This window comes from Quercus robur, chromosome 4, assembly GCF_932294415.1.
Source record: "Quercus robur chromosome 4, dhQueRobu3.1, whole genome shotgun sequence".
In the NCBI taxonomy this organism is placed as follows: Eukaryota; Viridiplantae; Streptophyta; class Magnoliopsida; order Fagales; family Fagaceae; genus Quercus; species Quercus robur.
This window is the reverse complement of record NC_065537.1, coordinates 38,620,116-38,631,911: the sequence shown is the minus strand read 5'-3', so window position 1 is coordinate 38,631,911 and position 11,796 is coordinate 38,620,116. Positions and strand designations below refer to the sequence as shown.

Sequence of the window (11,796 nt, the reverse complement as noted above, 5' to 3'; positions counted from 1 at the left end):
ATGTTGAAGACGCAGTTCACATTAGGGCTGAGTTTCAACAATTTCGTGAAAAGAGTCAGCAAATTATAGGCGAACTCCAGTAAACAATTGCTACTCTTCTTGCTGGGAAATCATCTCACAACAACAATGATCAATATATTCAAAGATGTAGTCCTAACTACAAGAAAATTCAATTCTTTGATGGAGATATGTGTCAGTTGGATTTTATTGATTGATTTCTTGATTTGGAAGAGTATTTTATTTTTTGGAAGATTTGTGATGAAGAAAAAAGTGTGGCTTGCATCTAATAAATTGGACGATGAAGCAGAGGAATGGTGTGTGCTTTCTTTAGGCTTCTATGACATCAGTTGATATTAGAGTCTTGACTTACCTTGGTATGATGGTTAACCAACATGACATTACCTACCACAACTACAACAATGATGTTGAAGACACAGTTCACACTAGGGTTGAGTTCCACCAATTTCGAGAAAAGAGTTAGCAAATTATAGGTGAAATCAAGCAAAAGATTGCTACTATTCTTGCTAGGAAACCATCTCACAACAACAATTTTCAATATATTCAAAGACGTATTCCTAACTACAAGAATATTCCATTCTTTGATGGAGATATGTGTAAGTTGGATTTTATTGATTGATTTCTTGATTTGGAATAGTATTTTAATTTTTGGAAGATTTGTGATGAAGAAAAAGTGCAGCTTGCATTTAATAAATTGGACGATGAAGTAGAGGAATGGTGGGAAGATATTCAAATCGATAGAAAGTGACGAGCTAAACATCCAATCTGCTCTTGGCAAACAATGAAAAGAGTTTTAATTGATTTATAGTTTCCTAATGACTATTATAATATACTAGATTATACAAGTATTGATTATAAATTTGTATATTCATATTAAAAGCAATATGTTCAAAACATGAAAGGTTAACCACAAAATCAAAACTATCACAGCCAAGTCCATGTGTCAAGTAGAGGAAAGGGTTTGAGGGTTATTTCTAAAGAAATTTTTGAAGTGGTTAAAAAAGTTCAAAACTTGCAACAAGTTATTGAATTGAAGATTGAAGATACCACTTGTCAAAAATTTGATAAAAAGGTCAAAGAAAAGAAAGTTGGGTTGATTGTGGATAATGACAAATCAAGAGATGGTAATTATTGAGAATATTGTGGAAGATTCAATTTAGGTCAAATATGAGGATGAGTATGTAGCTCATAATCCCCAAGTTTCAGTTGATGGGTTGAAGATTACTAAACAATATGTTGATTTTCTTGGAGTAGAAAATTTTAAATTTATTATCAACCCTTTGTTAATTGATGTTGCAATTAAATTGAAGGTAGATGAGAAAAAATTTTATGCTTCACTTTATGAAGGACTTAAATTTCAGAACTGAATCAAGTTATTAAAGCATTCGAAGTACTTGTTTATTTGGAGTGGAAGATTTCAGATTTCGACTATCAACTCGATGATGAGTTTGTTTTAAGTGAAGGGGTCTAATGTAGGACAGACTCTACTATTTAATTTTTATGATTTATTAATTTTGGTTTTTTTTTTTATACATTTTTGGTTATTTTAGGTTTAGGGCATTTATTTCCTTGTTTGTAGGTGCTTTTAATGCTTTTAAGGTCAAATTTGGTTCATGTTATAGTTAATTATTAATTAGGAGTTATTTTAGAATATATTTTCTTGCCTATCAAGTTTTACAGAACCCTCAAATAAGCCCTTAAGTCTATAAATGTTTTTTAAAGTATTATTGAGATTAATAAAAAATTAGACTTTTGTCTATTGTTTTTTTTGGTAGATTTTAGACTTATTACCTTGTGGATTCAAGGAACTCCTTGTAGATTCAAGGTTTACTACTAGAAATTAACAGTTTAGTTTCTGTTCCATCAAGAGAGTATCATGTATACTTTTTCAGGCTTCTATGGCATCAGCTCTTTTCAAATTTGAGATCACCCTAAATCAGTGCCAGCCCATCCCTAGCTTTAGAAGTAAGCTAACGACTTAGCTTTAAGGCTAAGCTATCACCCCCACTATAAATAGAGGACATCCCTCTCCATTTTCACTTTTTAGCATTTCATTCCCTCTAGAGAACCAGGAAGAAAGCAATAGAAAAAAGTCATCAAGCATCCATTGTTCCTACTTTGGTTGTGGCTTAGTATTTACTTGCTTGCTCCTTAAATCTTTAGTGATCTCTCCCATTTTTATGTTTGTAAGTTATGTAATTTATTGTGTTTTTCAATTATTTTTTATACTGACTTTGTTCTTCCAATACTTCTAATAAATTATGGAGAAAACAACTGGGAAAGGCCTTAAGCTTCCATTGTTCCTACTTTGGAGGTGGCTCAATACTTTATTGTTTCCTCTATAGTCTTTTAGTGATCCATCGCGGTGTAAATTTATTGTTTTCACGTGCTTTGATTATTAATTGTTTTCATACTAATTTTGATTGTCAATTTTTTTTTGATTTTCTCCTTTATGTTCTTTGAACATCAATTGTGTTCATCTACGTTCTTTGAATGTTTATATGAATCTTTTGTTAACATGAGAGATGAATGTTTGACATGATAATCAAAGATCTTCAAAATTTCACATTGTTATTTTCTTCACCATTTTCACTTGAAATTCCAGTTTAATCGAAGAAAGCAAAGATGAAAAAGATGTTCTCTTTTGATTTTTTTTTTTAATTATTATTACATATTCATGTCTTTGTTTTGCTAGCCCATGCTAAATAACTTGACTGTTTTTACATGTTTATATCTTTAATTACATGATAATTTTTTTTTTTCTCTAATTGCATGGTGATTTTTTTTGACATAACATGTTTCATATGTTTGAATTAGTTTCTTTTATAACAATATGTTTTCATATGAAATGAATGCGATAACATTTTTCAATCCTATGACATGTGACATATAAATTTTCTGATTTTTGGTGATATGCTTAGATGCACACATCTATGTTTGTTTGTTTGTTTGTTTGTTTATTTATTTAAATGCTTAGATGAACTTGTCTAGGTATTTCTTTGTTTTGATTCACATGCTTAGATGAGCACTACTAGTTTTCCTATAAATGCTTAAACAAACATGTCTAAGTAATTTTTTGATTTTCTTTATGATGCTTAGATGTAGGCATTTTTCATATTTTCCTTTATTATGCTACGATGAACATGTCTAGTTAACTTTTCTTTATTTTTCTCGCAATTGCTTAGATGATCAATATGTCTAAATATTATGTTCTTCTTTAAAATACATGGTTGACAAATAACATGACAATTATTGTTTCTTTTACATGCTTGGATGTACATGTTTGAGATTATTTTTGTTTTTCTTTTACATACTAGGATGAGTACGCTTGAATTAATTTCATTTTTTCTCTACAATTGTATTGGTGAACATGCCTAATTTCTGTTTTTCTTTAAATTCAGTTTCTTTTACGTAAGTTACATGTTTTTTTTTTAATTCCTGCTTTACTTTATATCCAGGTTTCATTCATTTGTCAATTTATATATATTATAAATTTTATATGCAATGACGCTTCTAAGAATTATAGGTGTAATACCAAAATTCTTAATTAACTTGCGTGTCAAAATTAGAATAAAACAAAGAGTCTGAGCTTTTTATTATATATATATATATATATATATATATATATCACTAATTGCAGGGCCACATGATTGTGGCATGGTTTCATGTTAATTGTATTAGTGAAATGAACATACAAAACTATGATTTATAGTTGCTAAATTTCCAAAATAGATATTAACAATTCTAATTATGAAAACTTAATTCCTTATATATGGGTGAACCATTACAAATCCAAGCACAAAAAATTATTTAGCTATCTAATTAAATTACTAAAATCACATGGAGTCATATAATATTAATTAAACTCCTTGCATTTGGTAGCTGCTTTTGGATGCAAATTTTGCAAAGGCATAACGCTTCCAACATGTGATCTTCTTTCTCCTGTTGGCAATATTCAAATTGTTATTTGCTCCACGTGATCATCAAGGGTTGCAAATCCAAATAAGATTGAGGCTATCTACTTATGTTGCTTGAACCTATAATAATTCAATAACTTAATCATATAACTGATGATGGGAAAGTAAGAGAATAGAAAATGTGGAAGGGATAGAAAAGATTTTAATTTTCCTAATTTGTGTTTGGTTGGAGGGGGAAAAAGTGAAGGGACAGAAAATAAAGTTTGTATAAATTTACTCATACACCTATTACATAACTTTTTTATGTAAATATTTTATAAAGAAAAAAGAAAAAGAAAAAATGGTTCAAAGTAAGGAGCAGAGAATGAAGAAAAAAAAAAAAAGGTTCAACGTGAGGAGCAAAGAACCCATAAAAAGAAAAAGAAAATGAAAAAAGAAAGAATGTTAATGTGAATTTACTTTGGGGGAAGGGGCGGGGTAGACAAGTCATTTTTATCAAATCACTTCTCCTTGTTTTATCTCCATTTTTTTTTTTTGAGAGCTGAAAAATGGTGGACCCGAGGAGAAAAAAAACCAGGTCCCACTATTTTCTCTTCATCAAAATCACTCCAACCAAACACCCCTTCCACCCAAAATCTCTCCTATTTTTTCTTCTCCATTTTCCATTCTTCCTATTTTCATTGCAACCAAACGTAGCCTAGGGTTGAGGCTGATAGCATTTTTTTTTTTTTTTTTTTTTTGGGTTGCTAACTTGAAAGCATGGTTTTTTGAAGTTCAAATCAGAGGGATTAGGAAATGGCCCCAAAAGAATTATAACGGCATGTAAAAATCCAATTCATTCTACAAAAGAACCTCTCTACAAATTACATTGCTATGAAAAGAGAGGCATATAGACTTTGTATTCTTTAGGCCACTGTTTACACCATATAGGATAGCATAAAAGCTTCATCAAGTATTTCTGATTTCACCTCGAAGCTGTACACCATATGGTTAATTTATGCAGGTCACCTAGATGCTCTTCTGTATTCTGTTGGATTCACCGCAACTTCAACAAAGCTGCCGATGCCTTAGCTAAATGGGATCTTAGTTTAACTCCAATTCCCTATTCTCTTTTGGCAATCTGCCAAATGTGACTTCTGCTGTCAGGGGGTTTGTTAATTGTTTTTGGTGCTGCTGTTAGCCTTGCGTTTCTTATAGAGCAAAAAGTTAAAAAAGACAATTATGACTTGACAAAATTAACTGAACCATCCTTAGAGGACAACACGCAACGAGCTTATGATTGTCTGATTACCGAGTGTAAGGCTAATTCACCTTTTATACATCCCTGTATAGCAATTGATACTTAGGTATTCGCTCTGGTGGCAGTGGACAACTCACTATCAGCTTGCCTTTCATGGCCCCTCTATATATTGCCTACAAGAATGTTAAGACAGGAAAAAAACATTATGCATCCCTGAATTATACAAACATCTAGAAGCACCAGTCATTTACAAGAGGAAAGTTATTTAAATTTTATCGTTTATACAAGTAAGGAGTGTATTACATAAGAAATCAGTATGACAAATAGTTCAAAGGAAAAAAAAAATTGTCATAGAGAACAATAGAGTTGCAATGTTTCCTAAAGGTGACCCAGATTTGCCATTAACCGAAGAGTAACATTTCTTGTCCTAGTAAAGTTAGTTAGCATCACATTTTGTTTGTCCATTATTTTGGGAGTGTTCCACTTTCTTAGCTTATGCCTCAAAGTTTTAACTTTTAAATAAAGATGTGAAGAAAGAAATGCTACCACTAATTCTGCAATGTTGCCCAAAGATATACCAGACTTTCCACAACCATACAGCAACGTACCTCTTGTCTTGTTACATTACACATTTTTTTCTATTGAGAGAGTTATGCAGTTGTCCAAATGCCAATGCCATAACAAATATTAACTGTTAGGGCAGATGCTTGCCTCATCAATTTAGTTAATGAAGTTTTCTCATCTTAATCTAGCACCTAAAACACCTCCAACTTTTAATTTTCAAGTATCCAATATCTATAGCTGAAAAGAAACTTTTCCCCTTGTCTCATCATTTTAAGCAATAAAAGTCTTTCCCACATAGATTCGGCACCCAAGATACCATTGATAAGACAAGGTAACTCACAACAAAACCTATGAAGTATTACATTTATGCATGTGCTAATAGAGATTGGAAGCAGCTTAAAATTGTTTCAGTAACATGGCAGACTAGTTTCACACAAGCATAAAAAAGAAAATGAATTCACTCCAATGGCAAGACTAGCAATTTATATAACTGACAGCCTTAAAACCATTCAGTTTCTGAGGAGCTATGCATACCTCTACAACATCAATAAAATCCTGCTTCTTGTGAAATGCACCAACCCATTTAGTGTGATCTGCAGTCCTGCCAACCAGAGCAAATTAACACAAGAATCTGAGATTTTAAGTCCCTTAATTCTTAGCTGCATGACATCATTTTCAGAATACAAGACATTTAGCTTAAAATTTTAGTTCAGAAACGGATTCTCATTCTTCAAGGGCATGATCAAAATATTTGCAATTTATGATAAAATTCACAACATTATCATACCTAAACAGATTCACCCTTTGCATACCAAAATAAAATGTGACGGAGACTATTGTAAGAATAAAATTGCACAGCAGTTCAAAAGAAATTACTGCAAATCAATTTTTAGGGAAGGAAATTGTAACAAGTTTCTGAAAGGCCAATGAAAAGGAGATCTTGGTGCAAACTTTGTTTTAGATTCAAGTGCAAGAGATCTAATTAATTGTTTCACTCATCTTCCAGAAGCCCAATCATCATGTTTCATGAGAAACTTACAGGTCTAAGCAAACAAAAAGATAAATAACAAGACCAAAATGAAATATGAAAAAAGCATTTTCCCTTTAGTTTTATTTTACTTCATTGTATGTGTATTGAAATTAATCTAGTACAAGGAAAGTACTTCATAAAAGCACTGCTCTTAAATTTTTTTTAAGAAACAAGAAAAAGAAAAAGAAGAGAAAACGAATTACACACATGAATTACAGGAAGTCACAATTTATAGTTCAAAATTTATATATGATACAAATACTACTAGTCAGCAATATTAGCAAGGGCATTTTAAATATCCACCTCAGTTGTTGGAATAATTTTATAATAAACAACAAACACAAAAAAAACAGTCATCATATGTATAATATCTCAAAATAGATGCAGAATTGCATTCCTGGAAGATATCCATGTACACAAACAGGTATATGAAATCAAAATATCCGAGCTAGTGTTTTGTTAAAAATCAATAAATAAATAATAACAATCAAAAATTAAGAAGAGGGGGAAGAGTACCCAGAATCCATTTTCATGTGATGAGCATTGAAAAAGAAAACTGTTGAAGGTATGAAAGTAATGTCAAAATACTTGACATAAACTTGAATTTCATTGGAATCGATATCTACAAGTGCTACACTTGCAAATTTGGACACCTCCCGAGCCGATTTAGAAAGCTGCATAGAGAAAAACAAATTGAGTTCATCCACTTCATAATATATAGAATAAATGAAAACTCAGAGAGAGAGAGAGAGAAGTGGCATACAACGTCGTCAAGTTGAAGGCAAACAGGATCAGAAGCATGGCCGAAGCGGAGGACAAGGACCTTGTCGATGGTGTCTCTGATGATTGCGTCCACCTCTTGTTTCTTTGTCAGCACCGTCAATGGGTAACTACTCATTCTCACCACTTTCAGATTTTGGGGCTCATGTCGTCATTTCATTTTTCAGGCCAAAGATTATTAAAAAAAAAAAAAGAAAAAAAAAAAAAAAAAGAGACCGGGGGTACAACTTACCTGAGATTTAGCATGAATTTAAGTTGGTTACTTGTTATTTGAAATTTGACACTTTACTCATTGAGTCTATTCTGTTAAACTTTCTTAACCCACCTCTCTAAAATCCTAATCCGAATTGGATTTAGATTCGGTGCAAATTTTCTTTAATTTCTTACTCTAATTAGACTTAAATTTAATTGAGTTAATCTTCTTTAACTTCATCATGGCTGTTGTAAAAATAAAGTCCACTAGCTTTCTTCTTTGCACAAATCAACTTATATTTAGTTCCATTTTCCTACAAAAGACAAATTCACGCAATAAAATTCAATTAAGCACAAAATTGATTATTTAACATTATTCCAAAACCAAATAAAAAATGCATGAATTAACTCAAAAGAAGTATGATAATACTCTCTAAAAATTATATAAATATGCAAAATTAAGCTATTATCAATGCACATCACTGATCCCATTCTTTTTGTGTGTGACGATCATCCAAGGGCCATACATGTCCTCTTTCGACTCCGTAACCATGTCATGGCTCTTGCTTGCCTTCTCCATCGCAGCTCCACTAGGTTCCAGGTTGGCACCAGGCTAGGGCTCCTAGTTTTCTACCGAAGGTGGGGATGGTCTCCTTGACATATAGAAACATTCTTCTTTCCAGTGACCAATACGTCCACAAGAAACATAACCTATGAAGTCCTTCATAGATTACTGGTTGCTCAATGTTTTCAATAAGGACAACATTCACCAGTGGTTTTCAATATCGACTTAGATGCAAAGCCTAGCATACCTTCCTCTGGCTTAGGTGGCTGTATAGGTGTCAACTCTCAACACATTCCCGATGGCTTGATCAATTATCATGAGAGCCTCCGCATTATAATACTCGATGGGTAGTTTGTTTAGTCTAACCCATATTGCCACAGAAGAAACCACCACCATCACAAGTTTAAAGTTTGGTTCCCATGGTCTAATGGAGAGGAATTTTTATCCAATGAACCAGGGTCCCTTTCTTAGAACCATACTATGGTCTTCCTTAAGCGAGAATTGGATAAGGAAGAAATCCTTTCCGAGGTCAATGCAGTCAATCCTTCTTGTTGGTTTCCATAAGGCGAGGATTCTTGCATTGAGAAATTTGAAACCAACAATCCTCCCATACACCTTCACAACCAAAGCCTTCAACCTTTAGGCTCGAATATGTTGTTTTATGGCCTTAGGGATTTTTACCGTTGCAAGGCTTTCTCTAAGCTCCTAGATCTCTCCTCCTTCAATTTTTGCCTCCAGGTCCTCCCCCATTCTTTCCAACAGGTTTAAAGCTTGAGAGAAAGCACTCAGTATATCTCCCACTAGCTTATCTTTGAAGGATGGTACCGGATGGTCCATTCCCTCCCCATTAGCACCCATAGATCCATCAGAATGCTGGTTAAAGCCAACATGATGTGTTTCTTTGATCTTTTTATTACTCCAGATCAGCTCCTGCCTCTCCTCATTTGGTAGTCTTATGGATGGAAAGTTGAAAGTCCCTAGTGATCCAGCATATGTGAGAGGCATGTAAGTTAGAGCATCCACATTGGTGGAGTCATAAATTTAGCAATTTGGCACCACAAAAGCTACTCTATTTATTTTACCACCTCACTTTACAAAACACTCAATATAAGTGGTTTTATTTTAGTTTTCAACATAATAAATAGTATAAATAGCACAATAAAATAATATATCTACCACAATAAATAACCATCACCACCACCAACACAATAAAATAATATAAATTTTAATATATATATATATATATATTTTACCTTTTTAGCTACATTGCACAGCCACCTTTGGCTGTGCACTATAGCTCAACAGCCAAATTTTTAGGCTTTTCCTCCACCATTACAGCATGCTTTTTAGTACTGGTGACGGCTTTTTAGCACCACCAATAATCAACAACGAACAACAATAAAAAAATTAAAAAAAAAAAAAAAGTAATCAACAAATGGCGTTAACTAGCGGGAGCTTACCTGTGTGACCTATTAATATTCCTAATTTCAACATTAGTCTGTGGCTCCACCAGTACTCAATTTGACGAATTATGTCATTAGCCATATCCATAATAGTTGGGTTTCCAAGCTGCAAATATAAAATAGACCATTAATCCAATTAAGTCCAAAGTCCAAAGAATTGATTGTAATGTTTCTGTACATTAATTTCTTACCCAAAAAAAAAATTTCTTACCAAGATACCTTTCAGATTAATAATCGCTTCTTTGATACGCCTGTTTTCATTCAATATATTTGAGTCAAATGAGGGATATAGTGACCTAGGATATATGCTAAAACATTGTCGGGGCGGCGTAGCCACGTGCCTTTGGAGGTGTGACTTTGCTAGGCTCGGATTTGTTTTGGGGAGGTCAACCCGGAACTCGACATTGGGCCGCATAGACCAATGGCTTCTGGTGTATTTATAAGCCTACAAAATAGATAAAACCCAAAGTCTTAGAATCATGATGATAATGGTTGAAATAAATAAATAATATGCTTAGCATAATAGCTTTGATTATGGTGAGTTGATACGTTATTATTATGTATATTAAGTGATGTCCAATATTAGAAAGTGTTTAATTAGGTGTCCAATGTCCAACAATGGGATGAGTCCAATAGTCCATGTCTAGTTGCGGTTCATGGTTCATGTTCAACATAATAAGGTATGTCTAGCAATGGTCCATGTCCAAATAATATATGTCCAAAGGGGTAATTCATGTCCAAATAATATGTGTCCAAGGGTGGTTCATGTCTAATAATATATGTGCAATGATGGTAGATCGATTTATTACTATGTATGTTCATTAATGAAATATTAGTGTGATTATGTTTCATTAAATAATGAGGTAATATTAAAGTAACTTGCATCCAGCGGTACAATAATAATAAATTAACATATACTTAATGATGTAATTTCAAAGATGGAGAAAGATTGACTTATCTTCACAGTTTGTAGCTCCAGCCGTAGAGCAACAGTGGACTTAACATTTCAGCAACATGAGAAAATGAGTCCAATGGTATAATAACATTAGTCGAGTGATATAATGATAATGAATAAAATATACTTGATAATATAAATTTGAAGACAAAAATATAATGACTTATCTTCATATTTCGTAACTCCAACCGGATCACATTAGTAGACTTAACATTTCTACAGCATGATGAAGTGAATCCTTTCATGACGACTTCATGTTTGAAAGGGAAAAGTGGATGCAATTGGAAGGAGAGAGAATATGTCCAGCCGTGTGCATAGGTTGGTTAAATTCATCCTCTTCATCGTGCACTTAAATGATTTTCCCCATGTAATGCTCTTTTAGTTTTTTAGTCAAGCATGAGTGATATTGCCTTCTATAAAAAGGGCTTTTAATTTTATAAGTTTTTGCCTTCCATAAGAAGGGCTTTTAGCATTATAAATATATGTCTTCCATAAGAAAGGGCTTTTGTAATGTGTTCTTGGGAGAGTGTTTGATATGTTTTATGATGTGTAGAGATGGTAAGAAGCATATATACTTTGTGAGATATGGTGTTTGTAATATGTATAGGAATTATATATAGATGCTTTGTTGGACATGGATCTTGTATATGTATACTTTGTGAGACCTGGAGTTTAAAGATATATGAGGAGTATGTATGGGTATTTTGTGAGGAATGTGTTTGTAAAATATATGGAAGTGTAAGATAGATGATATGAAGGTTAAATATAGTAAATAGATGAGATTATATCCGTTGCTGGAGTGGTTTTTTGTGTTATGTCATGGGTTATGTTGCTTTCTAAGAAGGGAGATTTTGTATAAGAAATAAAGAATGAAATGGAGATGTGTTTTTGGGCAACAAAATGATAAAGTTTCAGAATATTGAAGTGTGGGAGAGATGGATAGTGTGTAATGGTGTGGTGTAATAGGTGTGATGTAATGGTGTCATCTAGGAAGAGGTATTTTGTAAGAGAGATGGAGAAGTATAGAAGAGTTTAGAGATATATGCAGCAAAGTGAAGTTTCAGAATCTTGG

General features: G+C 32.8%; 1 protein-coding gene across 2 annotated transcripts; it reads right to left on the bottom strand.

Annotated features, from left to right (window-relative positions):
* Positions 1 to 3,759: 3,759 nt before the first annotated feature.
* On the bottom strand, positions 3,760 to 7,732 carry LOC126721512 (uncharacterized). Of its 2 annotated transcripts, none has more exons than XM_050424560.1 (5): positions 7,533 to 7,732; positions 7,286 to 7,443; positions 6,274 to 6,340; positions 5,247 to 5,348; positions 3,760 to 4,055 (listed from the first exon to the last, which is right to left on the bottom strand). In XM_050424560.1, the coding sequence occupies exons 1-4, from the start codon at positions 7,665 to 7,667 to the stop codon at positions 5,250 to 5,252; spliced, it is 459 nt and encodes a 152-aa protein (XP_050280517.1). In that variant the 5' UTR covers positions 7,668 to 7,732; the 3' UTR covers positions 3,760 to 4,055; positions 5,247 to 5,249. The 2 variants fall into 2 exon arrangements, with proteins under 2 accessions (XP_050280517.1, XP_050280518.1); XM_050424561.1 differs by having other exon boundaries at positions 3,760 to 3,960.
* Positions 7,733 to 11,796: the final 4,064 nt, after the last annotated feature.